The sequence below is a fragment of the Agrilus planipennis genome, unplaced genomic scaffold, assembly GCF_000699045.2.
Source record: "Agrilus planipennis isolate EAB-ADULT unplaced genomic scaffold, Apla_2.0 scaffold20, whole genome shotgun sequence".
Lineage (NCBI taxonomy): Eukaryota > Metazoa > Arthropoda > Insecta > Coleoptera > Buprestidae > Agrilus > Agrilus planipennis.
The window spans coordinates 1,787,439-1,810,959 of NW_020439516.1; the positions used below are offsets into that span (position 1 = coordinate 1,787,439).

Below are 23,521 nucleotides of genomic sequence, written 5' to 3' on the forward strand. Positions count from 1 at the left end.
ATAATGGCTGATAGCGGCAATAATGAAACTAGGAAAATGGCCGACAATGTCAACAATGTAACAACAATTAGACAGGTATAATGGCCGACAGTAGCAACAATACTACAACAAATAAAAAGTATAATGGCCGCCGAGAGTAACAATAGGGCAACAATTAAAAAGTGTAATGGCTGACAACAGCAACAATTAAAAAAGTATAATGGCCGACTAAGGATACATGACCGATCATTAACGTAGACTTAATTTTAATAAAGAAGAACGCATTCTTTAACGGTATGCCACTACATCTACACATCTTCGTTAAAAAGTTAGGTTAGTTAAATGTCACTTACATAGAAATATGAAAAATAAAACGATTTAACAAACATTTTTTGGTGGATTTTATAATTAAAAGTGAGGTAAACTATTGAAGGAGATAATATTCTACATGCTTAGAGTCATAGTAATTAGTATAAAGATATAATAATACTAATTCATAAAGTTATTTCTACCCCAAAAATGAACGAAAAAAGATTTTCAAACATAAAATTAAATAATTGGCTTGTTCGTCAGTGTGCATCGATAGGTGACATTTAAATGAAAGCATTAAGTTAAGGATTATCATTATTATTTTACAGGTGTTAAACAACTTACTCAAATTCAAGAAAATTGCATACCTCAAATTCTAGACGGTAAAGATGTAGTTGGTGCTGCCAAAACAGGAAGCGGGAAGACGCTTGCATTTGCCTTGCCCATTTTACAAAAGCTTTGTGAAGATCCTTATGGAATTTTTGCTGTAATATTAACCCCAACAAGAGAATTAGCTTACCAAATAGCTGATCAATTCGCAGTCATTGGTAAACCCATGAACTTAAAGTGCTCTGTGATAGTCGGTGGTGTTGACATGGTTGCACAAGGACAGGAATTAACAAAGAAGCCCCATATTGTGGTTGCAACTCCAGGAAGACTTGCAGATCACATAGAAAGCTGTAATACATTTAATTTATCAAAAATTAAATTCTTGGTACTGGATGAAGCTGATAGATTATTGAGTGGACAATTTGATGAGCAGATAAAGACAATATTCAAAGTACTACCTAAAAAGAAACAGAGCTTATTCTTTTCTGCTACCATTACAGATGCATTAGAAAAACTGAAAGAAGTAACTGGAAATGAAGTATTTTTTTATCAAGCACCAAATGACATAGCTACAGTTGAGCAGTTGGAACAGCATTATGTTTTATGTCCCCATGATGTACGAGATGCATATTTGGTGGAGACTATTAGGACTTTTCGGATAAATAATGAATGTGGAAATATAATGATATTTACAGATACTTGCATGTAATTACTGCCATTGGAAAATGATTTTTAAATGCTTTACTTTTATTATTTATTAATTGTTTAATTTTCAGAAAATGTCAAGTTTTATCAATGGCTTTGAATGATGTAGGATTTGAAAATGTTGCCTTACATTCCATGATGCCCCAACAGCAAAGATTAGCCTCATTGGCAAGATTTAAATCTAACACTATTAAAATATTAATTGCAACAGATGTTGCAAGTAGAGGATTGGATATACCAACAGTAGAATTAGTTTTGAATCACAATGTACCTAAAGTGGCTAAGGAATATATTCATCGAGTTGGTAGGACAGCTAGGGCTGGAAGAGGGGGCAAGGCTATAACCCTCGTTAGCCCTTATGAAATTAAATTGCTATATGCTATAGAAAAGCTTATAAATACCAAATTAACTGAATTTAAAATTGATGGTAATATTTTTGAAAATTTTGAAATACTCTTATCTAATTGTTTAATTAATTAGACAAAGAAGTTGGGAAAATTTTTACTCAAGTATCAGTGGCAGAAAGTGAGGCGTTTATAAAATTGGATGAGAAGGATTTTTATGAAAAAAGATTGATAAATCTTCGAAAAAAATGGATTTTAGAAGGTAAAGATCCAGATGAAGAAGAAGCAAAGTTGTTAAAGAAAGGGAAAAAACGTCAAAGCTCCAAACATAAACGACATAAAAAGAAGAAAATTCAGAAGGATACAATAAAAGAAAGTAATAGTGAATTATATACAGATCATTTAAAATGTGATACATGAAAGAACAATAAATAAAATATTTTAAAAGTACATAAATGTTTAATTTTCATAATAAATAGACGATTTCTAATTAATTTTTCAAAGCTTCTGGGAAACTGTAGGCACCTAACTGATTTTATGGGAGTTTCTATTAATTCATTCGAACTTTTTTACTTAAAATATAATCAAAAAGCTAAATCATTGGTCCTACGAGATTCTATGTACTTTTTTACTGCCCGATTGGTCTTTATATTTTTGACTGTGGATTTCCATATTTGAAATATTTTTGACTGTGGAATTTGCTATACTCCTAATCAGTCGTCCACCAGGTCTGATAACGAAAGAGTACAATTTATTAAATTTTGAGATACATTACGAATATTTAAATATTGCGCCTTTCTAGCATTCCTACTTTATCGGCAGCGAAAACTGTATTTATGTCTGTATTCTTTTCCGGTAGAGTTTTCGCATAGAAGCCAGTAAATATTTGTTGCAAATAAATTATACTTTAAAACGTAAGTAATATATTGTTGATTTGAAAAATAAAATTTTGTTCTCATCGTTTTTTACATATATTAAAGTCGAGATCCAGAAAATTGTGTGGTTATTGTATAGCTCATTTCCATTGTAGGTTAACATATTCCACACGTGTTTTAGTATTTCGACGTTTAAAAATCATTATAATATTCAATTTTTTTTAAGAAAATGCCGTCAGTGACCCTTAAAGATGTGGACCAACATAAATTTGTAAGGGCGTTTTCTCAGTTTTTGAAAAAGTAAGTGTATGTATAACCTTTAAAGACCGTTCACATCTAATCATTCTGTTCACCTTTTTAGGAGCGGAAAACTGAAGGTTCCGGACTGGGTTGATATTGTTAAGACGTCTAAAGCAAAGGAGCTCGCTCCTTATGACCCTGATTGGTATTATACACGTTGTGCTGCTTTGGTTCGTCACATTTATCATAGGTCTCCAATTGGTGTTGGTTCTGTTACAAAAATCTTTGGTAGCAGAAAACGAAACGGCACATGTCCATCCCATTTCTGTAGGTCTAGTGGCAGTCTTGCAAGAAAAGCATTGCAGAGCTTAGAAGCCCTAAAACTGATTGAAAAAACACCAGATGGTGGTCGTAAGTTGACTTCCCAAGGCAGGAGGGATTTGGACCGTATTGCTGCACAAGTTAAAGCAAAAGAACGCAAACAACTAAAAGCTGGTGTTATAGTTTTGTAATGTAAGAACTTTTAATAAACTATTGAATCAACACATTTGGGTTTTAATTTTGGAAGGGAAAATATATCAGATTATTAAAATCTTCCAGTTATCATACAAAAATAAAGAAACAATAGAATAATAGTAAATGTGGTCATCTTACAAAATTAATATTGAAAAATCTTATTGACAATTATGTCTTTATGGAAGTGATAATTAAAACTTGATTAAATACTTTCAATTTGAACTATTGATGAAAAATGGGTTGCCTACGTATGAGCTAATAAGCTCAAATTCCCAAAAGAAAATTACAAAATATCAATTAATAATAAATGCTGGGAATACTTTTATGTTTTGACTGTTAATCCTTGCTTATTGCCAATTATGTCTTTATAAAAGTGTTAATTAAAACTTCATTAAATACTTTCAATTTGGACTATTGATGAAAAATGGGTTGCCTACATGTAAGTTAATAAGGTCAAATTCCCAAAAGAAAATTGCAAAATCAATTAATAATAAATGCTGGGAATACTTTTATGTTTTGACTGTTAATCCTTTAAGATTCTTGAACAATAGAAATAATTTCATAGTTATTGGTCTATTAAAATTGAATATAAAGAGTAAAACTTACACTTTAGCTTATGTTTCTGAAGTTATTTGAGGAAAGAAGAATAATGAAGTAAAAATATAATTACTTTACGGCTTTTAAAGAATGTACGACGTGTGAGACTTCACTTGATAAAAAAAAAAACATTTGGTATTCTCAATTTCTGATTCTACCAAAATTGAAAATAATTTTAATTTTGTAGAATAATCTTAAATAAGTTTAGAATTATTGAGTGATTAATAGCTTTTAAAGAGAGTAGATATATAACTTTATTACATTTTGAACAACTTGTTCTTTAATTATCACAAATAAATTAATAAAATAAATTGAGTATGTCAAAGTTTTTAGTACCCCTAACAAATGTATAGTTTCTATTATTGCGGTCTAAGTAATTTGTAAACTGTTCAAATAACTGTTAATACTATTAGCATATAAATAATTCAATTTGTTTTGTCCATTAAAATTGATGTTAAATAGGAAAATAAAAGAACGTTTAAGTTCTTAGCCAGAAATGAAATATTTCATTAGCGGCAAAATTCCACTAGATGGCGACATACTGTCTATACTTGGGTTGAGCTTCCATTTTCCACAATATTTAAAAAAGGGGAATATCAACGTTAGCCCATTTTACAAAAGAATAACTTCTACCCTAGTCACTACTAAGTAATAGCTACAAAACAGTTATTGATAATCACACTTGTGATAAATAGGATTTTTAGTAATTAAAATAAGCGTTTTTACAAATTAAAAGTATTTATTCAAAATTATTATAATTTCGACAGAAACCCATACAAAGTATACAAGAGTTATTGCACTGCATTACTGGTTGTTTTCCCGAGATTCTTTTATCACAATTTACCATTTTTTTTATCAAATAAATTAAGGCACATTACAATGTGCAACATTTGCCATCTTTATCATCGACAAACCACATTTAAGTAGGAAAAGAAAATCAGTAGAGCAGTACAATTTTGATCTTTTATGTTTAATACCCAAATATAATACGATACAAAAACACGATAAAAAATCACAGGACCCCCAACTTCATTGAAATTATAAACTTGCTTTTTTCTTCTGATGCTTACATTAGAGTAAATATGAGGAGAATATTTTTATTATTTTTGCACAGCACATATGAGCCTTCAGTCGACATTGAGAGTGCGTTGAAAAATAAGACACAATTTTCTTAGTTGTAAACACCCATACACATAAGTCGTACATTTTTCGATACAATGTGTAATATTTTATTTAAACAAATTTGAATGATATTCAGTGCGTTAATTTACATCAAAAAACAATTATAGAATTGTTTATAACAAAAAAAATTGGTCAACCTTATAGAATATGAGACTTTAAAACAGTTACATCAACCACTAAAAACAGAATAGCGATTAATTCATCTTAATTACTGTGAAATAAATAGGTCAGGAAACAATTTTTAATTATAAATTGAAAGGCAAAAACAAAAACAAAAGATTATTTGAGATAATAAATAGCGAAACCCTAAAATTTCCATCACAACAGTTATTTTTTTTATATAAAATTCTATTTATTTTTAAACTTTGTGTAACATATGTATACGCATTATTAAACCGTTTTCTGTAATTTTTAAACTCATGATATATGTATAATATACATTATACGTATCTAAGATCTATGAAAAATAAATACATAGTAGTTGATTATACATGTTTTAGATTTTTAAACAGTAAATGAGCATGAAAAAACAAATACTGAGCTTTTTGTACGAATTAATACGTTTTGTCTAAATTAATTGTATTTTAAAGTATTTTTGTAGAAGCTTTGGCAGCGAAATTTTTCTAAGGATATTTTAGTAATTAACATTTACTCTACGTAAGATTGAGTTTTATAAAAGGGATTTTTTAAGGCTACAAAAACATTTTTGGATTTAAAGTAGGTAGTGATTATTAACAAGTAACAATTTTTATGAAACTAGCTATCTAAATAGGTAAGCTTCTAAATGGAGTATTTTATCGGTTTAATTTTTCACAATTATTTGCAAAAAATAAATAATTAAGTTCACTGATATTGGTGAGCATAGAGTCAAGTAAAAATGTTTTGTTCTTTGGCACACATTTTGTACTTGACTGAACGTTAGAACGACAGACGGCACAAAAATGTTAACACAATCTTTTGACGTTAGGCTTTTTTATTTTATCTTTTTCTTAACCTCGATAGATATTTGAAAAGATAAAAGTATAAAATATTAAGAGATAACAAACAAATCATTAATATTATATAAGGTAGGTATTTGTATTTACTTACCGATGAATGGACTATTAGAGTGAGGGGGGGGGTAGTTTTTTTAAGCATATGTAACATCTACTATTATATCAAGTAAAACTATTTACAAAGTAGTTTGATGGGAACCGGCTTCCAGGGACGGGTCGAGACTATTTTGTCTTAGCCACTGCCTAAGGTTTCTTGTTTTCTCTACCAAAGTAGTGGTGGCGCCTTGGGTATCATGGGTGACCATGGTGCTTTGGGCATTGGCGAGAGCTATATGCTGCCTGTAGTTCTGCAGGCGATCGGCTAGGGTTGGGATAGAAGGGGGCACAGGGCCAGCTGTTCCTGATAAAATAGGCCATCCTAAATCGGGGTAAACGAGGGGAAGTGGGGTCATAACTGCCGAAAATAAAAGACGTTAGGGGATAAAGAGAATAGGTACTAAGTTTGTGTCTTTTGATTTGCTGATAGAAAGGGACAAGGAAGTGAAGGATGGAAAGATAATTAAAGCAAATAGTTTTTTATAATCTATGCTTGAAGCTTTTATGGAAACACAGCGGAAGCCCTTACGTGCAGAGAAAGATGATTTTGATGTGGCATTCAAATATGTAAAGAAATATCGAAAATGTTCACCTGTGGCAATGCTGCTAATATGCTGCTGCTTATTCAGCACTTCCCAAATTTCTCGTATTTCCGAATTTAAGTTTTCAAGGCTCTGAATAATTTCGGATGATTCCTTAAATTGTGAATTTTTGGCCTGCGAAGGCGATTCACCTGCCACAAATTCTGTTGAGCTAATTCCAGAACTGGCACTGTGAGACGACAAATCGCTCAGAGTGGCATCATCTAGCTTTTGCTGATTGTTTGATGATGGTACAGACGCTCTGTGTAACGACTGTTCTAAATGTCTTAGGCGTATCACTTTTTCTCCCAATAAGCTTCTGGTTCGGTGTAAAGACACCTCCATATCGGTCAATTCCTTCTCTTCCTGGATGAAGAGAATCGAAGGTATACGTGTACCACGTTCTTATAAAAAATAAGGATGCACTTACTTGACAAAGTTGCTGAAGAGTTTGCCTAGCGTTGGCTCCATGCTTCAGTTTCATCTCGTTTTGTTTCTGCTTGAATTGCGTTTTTTGCTTACGAAGACTTTCTTTAGCCCTTCGGATCGAATCCCGTTCTAGATGTATTCTGTGTCTGAAAAATTCTAACTCTGAGCTACCTTCAAACTTTTGCCCATCGGAAAACGGGTACCGTAAGTGGTATGTGTCACCTTGGGAATTTTGTGGAAACTGATCTTCGAGATCTTCCAATTTTTGCAGTTGCTTCCTCAAATTTTCTACTGGAGAACACGATCTGCTGTCTTTACTCTTTGAATTTCCATTTACTCGAGACAGGGATGAACTTTTCAATCTCGAAAATAACTTTCGACGGCTTCTACCGGGTTGGACTTCTACGTCGGACGAATCATAGTCTTTTTGGTCAGATTTGATACAGTGTTTGTCGCTTTTCAAGCTCTTGTCGCTTGTTGAAGTGTCCAAATCTTGTATTAGAATATGTCGAGTTTTGTGGTCGAATTTCGATTTTTTGTCAATATCATGTGCAGTAAGACGAAGGTGTTTAGGAGAGTTTTTTCGGCTGAAAGATGGGGAATTCGATGACCTATAAATCCAAAGAATTTCAAACTCATATATTCTAATAATATATGATATATGCAGACATATAAAACAAAACAAGATAAAACAGAAGATCACAGAATTAAAACGAAAGAAGCTATTCAAAAATTTGTGGAATATAGGGGGATAGTGATAATAGAATGTAAGGAATTTAAGTCAATGCTTGAAACGGTAGTGTGAAAGAAAAGCGACATTGATGAGCTAAAGAACTAATCAATTTGCCGTCCATGGTATTAGGAAAATCATAATTCTATTCTAGATCTACCTACTTACTTTCTCACTGAAGGACTTTTTTCTGTTTCTGAACCGGTAGTGGTGGTTAAGCTTTGTTCTCTTCTTTTGTTACGTTTTTCAATAGATAGTTTTACGTCTGTTTTTAATTTCAGGTATTTTTCTTTCAAACACCTGTACTTCTCTTCCAATAAACGTTTTTCGTAAATAATCTTTTCGTACTTTTCGTCATCGCTATCTTTGGTGGTTTCCTTCGAAGAGAAATTTGTGTTCCTTTGCTCTTCCTCTTTCTACAATAGAATGCACAATAAATTGATTTTTCATGTTAACTTAGAAAACAACAACGGCTATAACCTTGGTTTGACATTCTTTCTGAAGTTTATCGACTTGATTGGAATGTTTCTGGCGAATTTGATCCAAAATAGCGCTCTGGCTTGCTAGGAGATTATCTTTAGTTTCCTCTAACTTTCTTTCAAGTTCCTTTTCCAAATCTATTAGCTTCAGTTTGTAATCCTCTTCAAAGTGTTGTTTAGATTTCTCGAATTTTTCCAAATACGATTGTTCCAACTTTTGTTCTTCATTTTTAAAATGTTCTTGTAGTTGTCTCTTCTGTTGTTCCAGTTTAGTTTCCAGTTTTGTCTTTTCCTCTTTAAGCGTTCCATTACTCCTATGCTCCATTTCTTTTCTCAGTGTTTCTAATTCGTTGCGTATTCTGTCTTCATATTTTCTTTTCTCTTCAACAAGTATTTTTTCCATTTCAGATTTCTGACTTTGTAGTAATTCCTCGCGATACTTTTTTATTTCCGCTTCTCTGTCAAGATCAATGAGTCGTTTTATCTCCTCCTTCTTTTTGTAGCTTTCTTCTTTGAATATTCGTTCTGCTTTGGCTGCATCTTCGACAATGCGCATCTCCAAATTCTCGTCTAAATGAAGATGTCCTTCAGTGGAGCTAGACGATTCTGCCTTTTCTTTGTCTTCCTCTGATTCTGGTGATAATGGAGAAATTATTGGTGGCTCATTCTTTGCTGTGAGTTCTGGTTTAAGAAAATCCAATGGGTCGGGTTTTATAACTTTTAAGTTTGCCTTATTGTTGATTTTGGTCGCGTCGTTGAGTTCTGATTTTCTTACTTTATTATTTGACGATGCCACCTTCGTGGTGTCGTTTTTTTCTACATGTATAACTTTTGGAGTTAGTATGACTTTCATTTTAGGGTTTTTTTCGAATGTTTCTCCGTCCAAATTCAAAAATGAATCGTTTTCTAAATTACTCGGTTTAGAAATTCTTTTGTCATCCTCAAAGTCTTTGAATATTTTTTTATCGTTATTGATTTCGTTGTTAAATTGGTTGATTATTTTATCGCCTAACGGGCTTGGTGTTGTTTCAGGCTTTTTCGTGTTCGATTTAAGGAACATGGTTCCTCCTCCAGTGAGAGTTAGTTCGGCTTTCTCAAGTTCTTTTTTCATTAATAGCGGTTTCTCATCGAAGCTATCAAACAGAGTCAACCCAATTTTTCTGGCGGGTCTTTCTTCTGACTTTTGTCGGAAAAGTTTTGTGTCGTGCTTGGGAAGGATCTTGATGCCAGCGTCGGAGAATCTCGCTCCTATTTCTCCCAATTTTGGTTTCGATCTTAATGGAGAAAGTTTGATGTTCTTCTTGTGTATGGATAGCTGAAGCGGAGGCGGAGGCTCTTCATAACTCGGCAAATCTTCGCGGGTGTATGTAGCATCTTCGGTGGGTTCACCCATACTCAAAGATTGACTTTCTGCGCGAACTTTTACCACCAGATCTCGGTAAACCTCGTCCAGTGGATGCTCCCATTGTGTTTTATTGGTTTCTTTGTTAAAATAATAATAACATTTTCTCGTTTCGTCGTAGCTAAAAGATACATGAGTAAACACACCAGCCGATACTTTCTCTGAAGTTATTTAGAAAATTATTGAAAAAGGGACTCTTACTCTTCTACTTTTTTGATACTGTTAAACGTGAAAGTATTTGCAAGTATGTAATATGTACGTACAATGGTTTCCATCCTGGTGGAAGAGGTTTCATCAACCCCTCGACAGCCAGGGGTAGTAGCTGCGGTTCTGAATCTGGGTCAATACCGATTTTTGACGCATAATCCTTTATTTCTACATAAAAATAAAACATGCTTTATGTATCAACTTAAAGTGCGTTGTATTTGTTCACACATCGTTCTTGTCCATATCTTTTGTCGTGCCTAATTAAAGGGAAAAGATGGTAATTACCGTCTACTGAAGGCTGACTAATCTCATCAAAAACTTCTTCACACGCGACCGATTGGCCTGCATTGGTCATCGCCGCGTTTGGACACTGATAACACTATTCAAACATTTTCAAAAAAAATGTTCGACATGTCACCCATTTGTCACTATGTTGACAACAAAGCCGCCGGCTATGAACGGGAATGGGGTTGATACGAACGATGAAAATAAATAAACGGTGAGGTAGTGCTTCCACCTACGCAATCAAAAATTTCGAAAAGGAAACTGCGTCGGGAATTTTAAATACACTTTTCACCGAATTACTGCAATAGAATTAAATGATTTCGAGAAAATTAAAGTACCAAATAAACAAAAAGGAACTTTGTGAGCTTTTTGGTTGAGTCATTTTATGAGGCAGGCAGTAATAACTACTGAGGAAGCAATCGATATGGACGGGTGCGCTAGTTAGGGTGACATTGAACCCGTATAACGTGACGGAAGTATGAGGGCTAAACTTAATCAACGGAACAAGCGAAAAACATTTTACGTTCACTTTAATATTCCTCATAATAAAAATAAAATATTGACCCGGGGGTTTTCCCCAAAAAAAAAAGAAGAAATTATGGTTACTTATTTATCTCCACTATTTACTAGTAATGCAATTTTTCCCTCGAAATTGATAACTGAAAATAATTTTGTTTATATTAAGTATTTAAAATTTAAAGCAGATGCTAAGAAGCAGTTTCCCAACACAAAAAATATAAAGTAACTCAAATTTATTAAAAAAAAAATGTCTTTGGAATGGTATCTCTACACTCTCAAAGTCTTTTTCAAATTTAGACATCGTTAAAAAATGAAATTTGTTGATTAACTCTGATTAACAATTGAACAATTAAACAAACGAAAATGATCTAGCATATAATGTCGAAATCTCGCAAAAAAATAAAGATATTTTTCCAATGACTTTTCAACTCGAACTAAATAATCCCAAAGAAAATGTTCCCATTAGCTAATAAGCAAAAATTGGTATCATACAATAAATATAAAGTAAAAATGAAATTTTCCAGAAGTTTAAAGTTGGGTGATAAAATAAATAGGTACTTAGGGTAATATTTCAAGAACAACATTATACTAATTCTTAATCTCTGAAATGGTATCATAATAAGTAAATTATGTTCACTTGGGTCTGAATTCCTCTGTAACAATAAATGGTTTAATTCTAATTTAATAGCTGCTAATTATAGGGGTTTCGAAGGATGATAAGAGTAGTCGCCAAAATTGCATTCCCCGATACATAGAGGTCCTCCTTGTAGTTTTATGGCATGTAAATATTAGTCTGTTGAAGCCTGCTGCTCCTGTGGTGAAAAAGGACGAGTGCGTGATAGGGATGCGTCCTGTTACGAGGCCAAGGGGTGGGTGGAGCCTCCATGGAAGCTGCGAGGACCTTATCGATTTCGGTGTGCTCGTGTATCGTCTCGAGATTTTCCACACCCGAACCCGAAGAACGGTGAAAAATCCGGTCATGGAGATGTCGACGACGGAGACGATGGTCAATCCGGGTCCCGGGGTACGCGTGTGGCTATCCGGGTCCGTTTAGTGCCGAAATGGCCGTTCGCGAACATGGAGACCACATAATCTCGAAAATGGGACAGAAGAAACGTCTCAAATGGTGGAAGTACTATTGTAAATCTGACCAGGGGAACTTTTGCACGTGGTGACTCTCTCTATGTCTTTGTGATATCGTTATCGTTGTCCTAAGTTGACGTTTTTATTAGTTTTCGTTAGTTTCGTGTACAGTTTTTCGTTCGGTTTTCGGAAAATCCAACACCACCTTCGATACGCACATTATCTAGACGATTTAAGTACAAACAAAACTAGATCTTTACTATTATAAATGGATTGCTACTCCACACTATCCGCTACTTTATAAAAATATTATGTAAGTGCCTCCTTCTTAACCCTCAACATTCCCAATCTTGTTTAGAAGCGCTATTGGGTACCCAAAAGTTAAGAAAAGATCGTATTGCTTATGCTTAGTATTATAATTAGAAAAGTAGAAGAATGAGAAGAAAAAATGTTAATGTGTGTAAGTTTATTTTTGAGTGTTTTTCCGAATGCTGCGGGTCGTTATGGCACAGGTCAAAAAGGCATGGATGAGTACTGATCTAATTTTCTTGCAATGTTGCCAACTTAATGTAAAACCTCTTGAGCAAACAGTGTCAAGTGTAGTACACGCTGTTAACAAGTTCAATGCGAATGTATGTATGCGGATGTTAAATGTGTGCCGTACTTTTTCATATATATGTTTTATAAGTACTTCAATTGGTGCAATTGTAAAATTCACACGCACTTGTATACCCCTAGGTACACTTGACGAACGTAAAGAGAAAAAGGCAGTTTCAATTATACTCATAATGATACCTTCAACTTGTGCGGAACTTCGATATGTTTTTTAACACTCAGAGAAAGAGTTTGTTATTGTATATTTTAAATTAGGAGGGGGCTGTAAAAATTATTTCTACAAAATATTGAGTATTTAAATTTATTTACTTATAACTTTATGCGTTCAATCAATTTAATTAGCCCTTTTTTGATTCCCTAACCATTTTTAGGTTAGCTTTTAAACCTCTAATCATTCTCATTGAGCAAACACATTTTTTTACTGCAAATATAAATTCAAATTTAATCAAGACTTACAATTTGCATTGGTTTGATAATTATAAAAAAAAATCCGGAAATTAAACGGTTCCTAAACGTAAAAATGTTTATGAAACTATTCGAATTTTAATAAATAATTTTCCTTTGCAGCGCATGTTTTTAAAACCATGGTGGATCTAGGAGGCTATGTAATTATATTAGTGGAAAGGGAGGATAAAAAAATAAAATTATACGGTAAGAAGCCTAAGAACAAATTTTCACAAATTAACTGTGTTACAGTAAGGGCTGCGTTAAATGTAGCAGACTTAATTCAATAAAAATAAAATACGTCAACACGATTAGTAGTTGGTTAAACATTTTTGACTACTTAAAAGAATGGGAAGAAAACGATATTGACAAACAATTGTAGTTCTTTTCGTTGAAATATTCCTTTAATTTAGCGTATACCTTACTGTGTTTTAATAAAAATAGAATTTTATAAACGAATTCAAATAACTAATTCATTATTATGTATCATTTTTCCTTTTACAAATCTTGAAAATGATATAAATTGAAATTTTTTCTTTTGGAAAAAAATATAGGTATGATCCTTATGAAATCAGTAAATCTATACGACAAAAATATATGATTACTTTTTCTATAAAACGCTGACATTGCTTGTCATAATTCATAAAGAACATATAATTTTGACATTTTTCCAATTTACTTAAGTAAAATCTAAAAATTAGGTTCACCAGCTGACAAAGACAACTTAGAAGTGGGCGATGAAATTTTGGAAGTTAATGGCAAAAACCTCGAAGATTGTACTCATACGGAAGTCATAAATCATATTCATCAGGTAGATATTAAGGAACAAAATAATTTTTGGTTGGTTTAACAACACGTTTAATATTTTTTCTAGTGTATTCGATCAAGAACGATATGCCTTCGTGTCAAAAGAAGAAGTGGAGCGCGTTTGGGTAAGTTACAATTCAGTTTTCATTTAATTAAACTTCGTATTATTCGAAGAAAATTATCGACAATAATAATAGTGCTAGCCTTCCTATTTCGGTTTCCGGTTTCTTTGAGGGGCGTTACACTTTGTTCAAAAGATTTTGCCTGACAGTTTTTTCTTAAAATTACAAACTATTATTAGGTCAACTTCTTCCAACTTGACATTTCTCAAGGTATTTTGAGTTGAACGTTCCACAAATCGAATAGGAAGTGGTGAGTGGACTCAGTTACTATTGTGTCCTATCATGTGCTGGTACGTCCATGGATTATTATTATAGTCAATAATACTAAACAACAACTATTTCCTGAAACTTTGACTTCATTAGACTCATGATTTATTTCGGTTTTCTATCCTGACTCAATTTTCGCATTTTCCCAAAACTAGAATATCCCACATTCCTAACTATTTAATTATTTCTCTTTTTCTGTCCCTATTCGCTCTTGCTTTTGTTTCTAACAAGTCTCTAACTATCCCTTAATGTCCCAGGATGTGCCCTTCCATTCTGTCTGTCCTATTCATAGCTATCATTTTCATCATCCAATTTTAAAATCACATTTCAAACTAATCTAGCGTGAAGATAATGAATAATTTAATAAAATAATGAATTCCCTGATAAAGAAATAGGCTCGTTTTTGTAAGGTATTTCTACATGTGTTTAGAATAACATTCATCGGCAGTATTAGTCTATTTATGACATTGCAAAATGCAGAATAGAGTGCATTTTCCAAGTTCTTTCGGCTTCTTGTGGGTGGGCACTTTCTCCGGATTACGCTAGAGGGTAGGGCAGAACACCTTCAACCTCCTTTTAGGAATCCTGGAAATGGATGAGTGATGGTCAGTGTGAGAAAGATGAGATTGACGAAATAAAAACAGGAGAATGAAGGATTATTTGTAAAATATTAGTGCCCTAGCATTTGTCTAAGTGATTTGTGGAAATCACTGAAAAACTCAGACCAGGGCAGATGCAGATGGACCTGGTGCGCGGGCCGTCTCTCAGGACTATGCCGGAGGGTAGAAGGCCCTCTTTAATATCTTTTTAGAAATCATGGGAATTGGTAGGTAGTAGTTGAGATGAGAAAGACGAAACGGAGAAAATGAAGACAGAAGAGAGTTAAATATCATATATGGAATATTACTCTACCAGCATGCGCCTGAATGATCCAAGGATCAAGGAAATCGTAGTGAACATGGATCAGGGCAAATGTAGATGGACCTGGAATCCAATTGGTGTCCTCTGGAATGCTAAGGAATGGTCTAAAGTTTAAACCTCTAAGCTATGACGCTCAGTACATACTGAAAAAAAAAAAATAAGAAACTCTTTTGCTACTAAAAAGTTTGAACAAGGGCAAACGGCCCCGGAATTGAACCCACGTCTTCCCGAATGTTAAGCAATGGTCTAAACCTTCAGGTCATGCTGTAAGGTTAACATATACTGACTGAAAATGGATTTAAATACTGATTCCATTTGATTCATCTTGTGATTTTCTTCCTATCAATTGTGTAGATTGTGCATTGGGAGAGATTCACTTCGTAATTTTTAATGAATCAAGGCCGGCTGAGTTTTCTTTCTCAAAACTTAAGTAATTGAAAAATGTGAGCGTATGATTCTCATTTAATTCGATTGTTTCGTGCCTGGTCGCCTGTACTCGGCTGTGACGTCACCAGGTGTTTTCGTCTACCTGTCGTCATCGACAATAATCCATGAAGTGAACGGTAGCGTGAATACTGTGGTCAGTCCTATGTGGATTCTCGCGACGTAGAAATTCGACTGTTTTCCGACTAGTCGACGATTGAGTGCACCCTAGTGTGTGGATTTTCAACCCTTCTCATTTCCCGGTGCGTGCGTGCTTTTTGTTGTGCGTTCCCACCGACGTTGACGTCCTGACGCGGTGTGATCAGTGCAGTGCGTTAAAACGGGATCGCGACAGTGCAAGTGAAAATCGGATAAATTGGAATACCATTATCGATTCTCTTGGCCACATGTGAAAAGGTAAATTTCGTTCAGCCGTAGGAAGTCGGCCAAAGAAACTTGTACGGCCTCAGCAGGTTTTTAACAGGTCGAATTGTAAAAAATATGTGATACTAAGCAGGAATTTGTAATACAATATTCATCATTTCACCTTTAGAAGGTAGACAGTATTTAAGAAAACTAAACGTGGACAACATACCAGCATATTGGACATTCATTTTGCAATTATATTTAACATACATTGCCCCGTTACAATCGCTTTTATTTTATTTTATAGTTTTAAAATTACTCCAATATGTATCTGGAAAAATTATACGTAATATACACTTATTATTGTACATCGGGGTGATTATATTATAGGCATATTCCCAGCTAAAGCTCAGTAAGTAATACTAATGCAATTTAACCCCATTGGATTACTAATAAATGATTTTTGATATTGATAGTAGGATAGTAGGTTCAATAGTTTAATTTGTTTTTTTAAACCATTTTTTTCTGCAATTTAAAAGAAACACTTTAATCCTTTAATATAAGGACACATATCGGACCTTAATTTTCCAATTGGAAAAATTTAATGTTGTTGATTGTAATCCTTGGTCAGTTTTATAATTTTGAAATTTAAATTGAAAAAAGTTCTATGTAGGTACCTATTTAAATCTTTAATAATGGTTCGTAATATTATTTATTGTAATATTCAATTGCGTAATTCGATTTAACTCTCTTCCATATACGGGTCAACCTAGATTTTTAAATTGCTAAACTGCTTTTTTTACATTTACATTAATATCGAACCTAATAAATAATTTAATCAATTTAAAACACCTTCAATGGTTTAATGTAAATTTACATTGAATAAATTTTTAACCAAATCTGGGCTACAATGGAATACTTATCATTCCAAAAACAATTTATTTCAGATAATTAAATTAAAATTCGGTTAACTTTCGTTCAATGTCAAATAATGCATATTATTTATAACTAATATGCAGCACACCTTATAGCAATTTTTTACAAATATCTTACAACGCAAAAGAACACGAGATGATTCAAATATTACATACCTGTTTAATGGTTTAAGTTCATTCTCTATTTTAATTTGTTGTTTTATCCTAATTCAACTCACAGTAACACCCAGTATATTAAGTAATTCTTCGTGTGACATGCTAATAAATAATAATTGCATATTTTATGGCTTTATGAAACATGGCAGAATATGTTCTTTACTTAAAACTGTTTGGCTAAATAATTATTGTCATTTTTTAAAACCAGTTATTCTTATTAAACAAACTATATATACTTTGTACTTATACAGTCGATAAAAAAGTACAATAAAAAGATAGTTGTACTAAAAAAGAACATGTTTAAAGTCAAAGAAACCATTAAAAGTATTATGTAGAAGGTCAATGTTTGCGTGAAATACTGAAAATGCCGAGAGACTTCAACTAGAGGTTAGAACACAAACCCCATCAGCCTGGTTAAATATTTTTATTTTTCATTGAAATTGGGCACATGCAAATATGGTAATGATAAAGTGGAGAAAGACATATTATTGTACAAGTAGTAATGAGATTTTAATGATTACATTATGTAGAATTTAGATATTTTAATTACTTAAGTATTTGGACAAATTTAATTAACCATCTGCTAATTGTTTCGTAATTATATTATACAGGTGGTATAGAGTTTGATGCTTATTAACATGAGACGCACTAAAAATAAAGCTGAGGATCGAAATTTTGAAGTAAAGTGCCAAAAACATTCAGAGACTTCAACGGTAGGTCAAGAAACGAACCCTTAACCGTAACTACTTTATAGCCGTAGCTATTACACTACACATTGTAATTAACTACTTTTTGTAGTTTATATTAATTGATTTATTATACGAATATACCGTGCAACGTATTTGTCCATTACTTTTGCTGTTAATTTAAAATTAATTATAAATAACTAAATTGCACAAAATTAAAATTGAATAGAGGTGTTGTTTGTAAATTAAAATTAGTGCCTATATATTGATTTTCATAAGAAAGAGTATAGTATGTTTGACAAATGCTTAAAAATAGAAGTGTTCTTGTTATTTATTTATTCCATGAACCAACAACATGAATATCAATGAATAAATTGCGCTTAATTAGGTAAATTGATAAGGAATCTAAGTTTTCAAGGGTTAGAAAGTACATTAAATTAATAGAAAGTGTTGTAAATGCTACTACGATGTGGAAATGGTTGAATGATTGTTTATGTTTTGATATTGAGGATAACACAAATCAATATGGCGTTCTGTAGCCGCCATAATAATTTTAGTAGCTGATTTTCCAAAAAAATCCGCTTTCTTTTCTGTTCTTATGCATATTACGCGGGAAATTAGTACATAGACACTGTTCATCTCTAATTACTTATTAAACATTATCCTATTTTAATTGTTTTATTTTAAATAGATCAAATTGCAGTAGTTAGGTGTTTTTTGTTGGTAATAGTTTAATGCCTATTTAATTTTCTACATTTACTTAAGTATAAAATATTTTTTAAGAAAACCTTGCAGGCATTTGCAACAAATAATTGTTCTGTATGCTTCCTTATTTGCCTTTATCGCCTGTTTTAATTGGAAAAAAGACACTGGTGCCAAAATAGTTTATTTAGCGTGAAAGATCAGAACCAAAATAGGGTCGCAAATAATTTTATTGATGTAAAATCAACATCAATTATTTTATATCAAAATATATACAACCACATTTTGTGTCTGATCTTTTACACATTGTAATAAGAGAAAGAAATGGAATCCATAGTTTCTTTAGCTTTGGGTTCATCTAATAAGCGAAGTTTTTCGAATTGTTTTCTAACAATTTTGGATTATATGCATATAGTAGCACACCACAATATCTTGTAATTTTCAATTTTACACAGCTGGGGTATTTCAATTCGGTATTGTTTTGCCGTAATTCATAGAATTTCGTAGTTCCTTGCTAAAGGTACGATAAGTGGTGATTTGGCAAGGTGTTGATATCAATTTAGAACTTCAAAATTCCATGGGCCATGACATTGAACCCGGAAAACAATATCTATCCAATATTTTATATTATCCATTTTCAAGTTTAGAATTTTTTGGGCTCTTTTCAGTTAAAGAATTAGAGGGCATATATGGAATGTTTCTTTGTCTCCTTTTTAAGCTTGTAATACCTTCAATTGCCAATGTAAACAACTTTCATTCTTAATTTTTATAACGTTTGGTCGACGATACTAGCAAAACTTTTAACGCCAAAAATGTATTTCGTAGTTTACAAATAGAAAATAGGTTTAGAAAAGTATTTTAAATCAAATACAAAATGCTTTTCTCAGAAAAGTATTTAAATGCAGGATAAAAATAGGTCTTTCTTGTTTTGTATTTACATTTTCAATGCAAGTGTTTCAAATCAATCACATCTCTGGAATCAAAGTAGTGGTTTCACTTGTTTTACCGTAAGTAGGCAATATATTAAAAAGGTAATTCGTAATTCGTCGGTAAAATATATAGGAAACACAGTTACTGTGACCCCGCCTGATGGTTTGCTTCTAAAAAAAAAACTGGTCAAAATCGAACGGTAAGTTCTATCCCCAGTCAGCATTTTAAAACCTACTTTCGCCGATAAATTATGTAAAAATGACATTAGAAACTTAATGCAGGCTGTTTCCCGTTCCAAGAATTGTCGTAAAAATTTTTATAGTAACTGTAATCGAACAGACGTATTCAATTATAAGAAATTAAAACAACATTTCTTGTAATAAACTGTTACTTAATTACTTAGTAACAGAAGTACCAGGAAAATCAAATGGAGCTTCGTGTAGCTGAACCCAATAAATCAATTAAACCTAAAATTTCACATAAAAACGTTTAAAACGCGTTTCGAAACCGATGATGCCATCCTCAATTAGAAAGAAAATATTTACTGATTGCTTCAGTTTTATTATTATTTTTATACTTATGTTTAATTAAATAGAAATCACTTTGTAGTACGTATCATTTTTTATAATAGTTTTTGTTTTGATTTTGATTTCGTTTGGAAGAGTGATGAATGAAATGGTTTCGAAAGGGATTTCAGATTTTTTGGAACAATTTGACTTAACTATCGTATGTTTGCGACAAAAGGGCATCGAAATAGTGTACCTGTACAATATATTAAAATCATTTAGTTAAAATTCGGGATATAACTTGATCAAGTAGTTAGTTTTTTAATAATTCACTTGTTTTTGGATATCTTCTTATTATTATATCATACCGAATTCATGGATTCATCGTATGAAATGAGGTAATTGTAATTAGTGTTATGGTATTGTTTTTAAATGTTGCAATTGCACTGACGCAAAAACAATAATAATAAGTGTTATCGCAGACGAATTTCGATTTCACCGTTTTACCCAATGTTTAAATTAACATTTAACTTTCGCAAACATTGACCTACATATAAATCGGCCGTTGTTATCATCGTAACCGCATGCAAACAAACTCTACTTTTAATAAAAACCTACAAACAATTAGTTGTACCGGGTGGATCTTACATACAGACCGAGCATAAAGCAAATCTAAATGGATTGATTCTTATATACATATGGCATAGCAAAATAAACTAGAGTTGCCATTTATTTGAAATGGTGGTATCGTGATTATAATACGATAATATATTAAAGCTTAATACCTATTTTTATTTTAAATACTTTAGATAAAGATAAAGATAATTAAATTTAGTACTGTTTAAGAAAAGGTTAGAAGCGTTCTAAAAAAGGTGAATGATGAGGATACCGTGGATAGAGAAGGTTAGAAATGAAGAGGTATTAGAAAGAATAGGAGAACAGAGGTTACTATAGAAATCAATAAGAAATAAGCGAGTTAGGTTGGTAGGCCTTCTCAGGCATGAAGGTGTGATCAGAGATATATTGGAGGCAGAAACAGGAGTTAAGAGGAGTAGAGGTAGATTAGATTACTGTTCACAAACGGTTAAGGATGTGGGTTGTTCTAGTTTTGGGGAAATGTGAATATTAGCTCAGAATAGGAAAGAGTGGACTGACGACTTTATGATAATANATTGTTTAGAAACGCTCTACATGAGATATAAATTAAAATAAGAAGATTAAATTAATTATGGTGTAAAATAGAAGATGTAATAAAAGGCGATTAATTATGATTAATTAAGAAAACAGCTTGCAAGAATTTAGGTGAGAATTTAGATACATATGCTTGTCATTGGTCTTGGTTTTGGTCATTTAATCATGGTCTTGATCGTACTAAATGTGCAAGACAAAACTGAAAGACCAAGACAGCTTTTATTCATCATTATTAACTACACATAGTTATGTATAAAATTTCAATTCAAACTATTGACAGGAACAAAAGCAGCGTACGGTAAAGGTACGGGTTTCTTTTGCTGTACGAAGAGTTGCTGGTTTCGTTGTTCATTTAGACGAGACATTACTGTATATATTCTTGTGTAAAGCATAGGCACAATAATTTCTACATGCACAGGGAGTCTGAATTCATTTCCGATCATTTATTTTCATGTCACGCATGTTTGCAAAGAATGTACAACACTGTGTGCCATATCGCTGCTGTTTGCACGCCTCTCATTATTTAAAGTATCACGTTCCTATAGGCACACATTTTTTAACGTTAAGTACACTAATAATAAAAACTGAGCCTTGCTATCAGTCACAGCTGAAAAATGAAAAGTGATATTCCAACAGATTGTCTGTTATAGACGCCTCCTAATACAAAACTGCGATTTTATAATATGTATAGTTTAAAAAGAATTGTAGATCTTTTCAACGTTTCCATGTGCAATACTGTAAGTTTCTTGAGCCATTGTATAACCAAAGCTAGACTATTTTATTGTGTTATCTAAAAATCCAATTTCCCAAATTTCCCTCTATATACGAATAACCCTGTACAATTTATTACGTAACCGAGGAAACGTTTAATAAATAATGCAATTTGTTTTAAATATTAAGAAAACAATTTAACTGGAAATGCTCGCATGTTAAAACACGTGCATCGATTATTTATATTACCTTCAACAACTATTACTTCATCGTTTACATGTAATGCTAGTGCATAACAGGCTGATAGGCAGATGGAAAATTGTTTTCATTTCCTCTTTGAAGGTAATACATTACGTAACAAGATCTTTTTATTGTTATTTAAAAAAGTAAATCGTATTGTGTGAGGATAAACATTGCAACATTTGTCAGTACGTGCAGCGCTGATTGGAGTTGACTTTTCAATGTCATAAAATTCTTAATTCTCTACAGTTCGCTATTAAAATGGTAATATCAGAATTAAGAAACTTGTGATAAATGTGGAATGGGCCAGTTCTTATAAATTCTAGACAATATGTGTAAGTAGGTATAAGTAAAGAATATTCATGTGTGCAATTTTAAGAAGTCGTGGAAAATTGATTATAAACAAATAAAATTTGAAAAATGAAGGTTTTTTGAAGTGAAACTTCTTTACTTATACCTACTTACNTAAAAACTGAGCCTTGCTATCAGTCACAGCTGAAAAATGAAAAGTGATATTCCAACAGATTGTCTGTTATAGACGCCTCCTAATACAAAACTGCGATTTTATAATATGTATAGTTTAAAAAGAATTCCACCAAACATAAAAAAAATTTCCACGTGATAGAAATTATGAGCAAAATCTCTTTTAAAATACCCTTTGGAAGGGGCAGTGAAAATTAAATACTTTTACCTTATAATTAATTAATTAATAAGATCGAGTTAAATTAATTAAATATCCTCCTAGAACATGTGCAGTGGATAGACCAGGATCTAGTACAGTAATCTCCCTTATTGGAAATATTTATTATTATGAACCCATTAAAAATCCAATTCAAACAACAAACAAGCCTCGTTATTTTAAACATTATCCATAATTTCTTACATTTACGTAGGAACATTCTGGACGTTGTCCAAATAATAACAAACTGTTTGTGGCACGCTATCAACAAGTTAGAAACGGAAAAGGCTATCACTAATTTATTGTTCTTTGGGTAAATGGGACAGATGGTGTTAAGTCAAACTCAAGGGTACCAAATCAAGATCAAAAACAACATGAAATGTACTTAAGGAAGATGGAGAATAAGACCAATGGTGCATAAGCCGAGTAAATGTAATAAGTAGTAAGAAATTATTATTAATTCGTAAATAACAAAAACATAAGTGTTATAGCGAATACACAAAGATTCGATTATACGCAAGGTCAGGATCGTTTTTATGATCAAAAGTACTTAAGCAAAACCAAGAACAACGTTAGAAGTGCGCAATAATGGGATGAATGATATTTAATCAAACCTACGGGTACTAAGATAAGACGAAAGTACTTCAGTAAGACCGACGGTGCTTACGCTTAGTAAGTAAAGTTGTAAACAATTACATTTGTATTAAGTGGCAACACTGAAAGAAAAGAATCAACTTTACAATCCTAAGACCAAGATTGTTCTCGTGACCAAAGGTACTTACGTAAGATGAGGAACAACACCTATGTTTGTTAAGAAAGAGTAAGAAATAGACCTACTGTAGAAACAACAAGACCAGAGCAACTCAAACTAGAACGCTTAGTATATAGAGGTACAATGACTTGTATAAACAATCACAGTTGTGTAAATGGCAATACC

At 32.4% G+C, this 23,521-nt stretch overlaps 4 protein-coding genes across 9 annotated transcripts in view; 3 read left to right on the plus strand and 1 right to left on the minus strand.

Moving 5' to 3' along the window:
* Nucleotides 1-341: 341 nt before the first annotated feature.
* On the plus strand, nt 342-2,115 carry LOC108735086 (probable ATP-dependent RNA helicase DDX49). The gene is made up of 4 exons (XM_018466902.2): nt 342-565; nt 618-1,323; nt 1,395-1,750; nt 1,804-2,115. The coding sequence occupies exons 1-4, from the start codon at nt 499-501 to the stop codon at nt 2,085-2,087; spliced, it is 1,413 nt and encodes a 470-aa protein (XP_018322404.1). The 5' UTR covers nt 342-498; the 3' UTR covers nt 2,088-2,115.
* Nucleotides 2,116-2,470: 355 nt separating this feature from the next.
* On the plus strand, nt 2,471-3,327 carry LOC108735088 (40S ribosomal protein S19-like). 2 transcript variants are annotated; one of them, XM_018466905.1, is made up of 3 exons: nt 2,471-2,581; nt 2,769-2,842; nt 2,904-3,327. In XM_018466905.1, exons 2-3 carry the CDS (start codon nt 2,772-2,774, stop codon nt 3,292-3,294), a joined length of 462 nt encoding a protein of 153 aa, XP_018322407.1. In that variant the 5' UTR covers nt 2,471-2,581; nt 2,769-2,771; the 3' UTR covers nt 3,295-3,327. The 2 variants fall into 2 exon arrangements, with proteins under 2 accessions (XP_018322407.1, XP_025835106.1); XM_025979321.1 differs by having other exon boundaries at nt 2,502-2,581; nt 2,698-2,842.
* Nucleotides 3,328-5,579: 2,252 nt separating this feature from the next.
* On the minus strand, nt 5,580-11,111 carry LOC108735090 (trichohyalin). Of its 4 annotated transcripts, XM_018466911.2 has the most exons (8): nt 10,282-11,109; nt 10,053-10,164; nt 8,389-9,910; nt 8,077-8,324; nt 7,382-7,789; nt 7,180-7,324; nt 6,761-7,115; nt 5,581-6,526 (listed from the first exon to the last, which is right to left on the minus strand). In XM_018466911.2, exons 1-8 carry the CDS (start codon nt 10,349-10,351, stop codon nt 6,249-6,251), a joined length of 3,138 nt encoding a protein of 1,045 aa, XP_018322413.1. In that variant the 5' UTR covers nt 10,352-11,109; the 3' UTR covers nt 5,581-6,248. The 4 variants fall into 4 exon arrangements, with proteins under 4 accessions (XP_018322411.1, XP_018322412.1, XP_018322413.1 ...); XM_018466909.2 differs by having other exon boundaries at nt 5,580-6,526; nt 7,180-7,765; nt 10,282-11,111; XM_018466910.2 differs by having other exon boundaries at nt 5,580-6,472; nt 7,180-7,789; nt 10,282-11,111.
* Nucleotides 11,112-11,328: 217 nt separating this feature from the next.
* The window catches only part of LOC112905920, a 35,632-nt gene continuing 23,439 nt past the window's right edge, over nt 11,329-23,521 (plus strand). The window contains exons 1-4 of one of the 2 annotated variants that reach the window (XM_025979322.1): nt 11,329-12,196; nt 13,066-13,149; nt 13,644-13,753; nt 13,817-13,874. In XM_025979322.1, coding sequence (XP_025835107.1) covers nt 13,083-13,149; nt 13,644-13,753; nt 13,817-13,874 — 235 coding nt within the window. In that variant the 5' untranslated portion in view covers nt 11,329-12,196; nt 13,066-13,082. The other variant, XR_003232090.1, reaches the window with a different exon arrangement.

What these genes read in the sequence shown, in the direction of transcription:
- LOC108735086 (XM_018466902.2), top strand. Translation starts at nt 499, where the DNA reads ATGAACGAAAAAAGATTTTCAAACATAAAATTAAATAATTGGCTTGTT. An exon ending in ATATTTACAGATACTTGCAT is followed by an intron (nt 1,324 to 1,394) that starts GTAATTACTGCC and finishes TTTAATTTTCAG; the next exon opens with AAAATGTCAAGTTTTATCAA. An exon ending in AACTGAATTTAAAATTGATG is followed by an intron (nt 1,751 to 1,803) that starts GTAATATTTTTG and finishes TTAATTAATTAG; the next exon opens with ACAAAGAAGTTGGGAAAATT.
- LOC108735088 (XM_018466905.1), top strand. Translation starts at nt 2,772, where the DNA reads ATGCCGTCAGTGACCCTTAAAGATGTGGACCAACATAAATTTGTAAGG. An exon ending in TTTTCTCAGTTTTTGAAAAA is followed by an intron (nt 2,843 to 2,903) that starts GTAAGTGTATGT and finishes TCACCTTTTTAG; the next exon opens with GAGCGGAAAACTGAAGGTTC.
- LOC108735090 (XM_018466908.2), bottom strand. Translation starts at nt 10,351, where the DNA reads ATGACCAATGCAGGCCAATCGGTCGCGTGTGAAGAAGTTTTTGATGAG. An exon ending in TAGTCAGCCTTCAGTAGACG is followed by an intron (nt 10,165 to 10,281) that starts GTAATTACCATC and finishes ATTTTTATGTAG; the next exon opens with AAATAAAGGATTATGCGTCA. An exon ending in AGAAAGAATGTCAAACCAAG is followed by an intron (nt 8,325 to 8,388) that starts GTTATAGCCGTT and finishes ATTCTATTGTAG; the next exon opens with AAAGAGGAAGAGCAAAGGAA.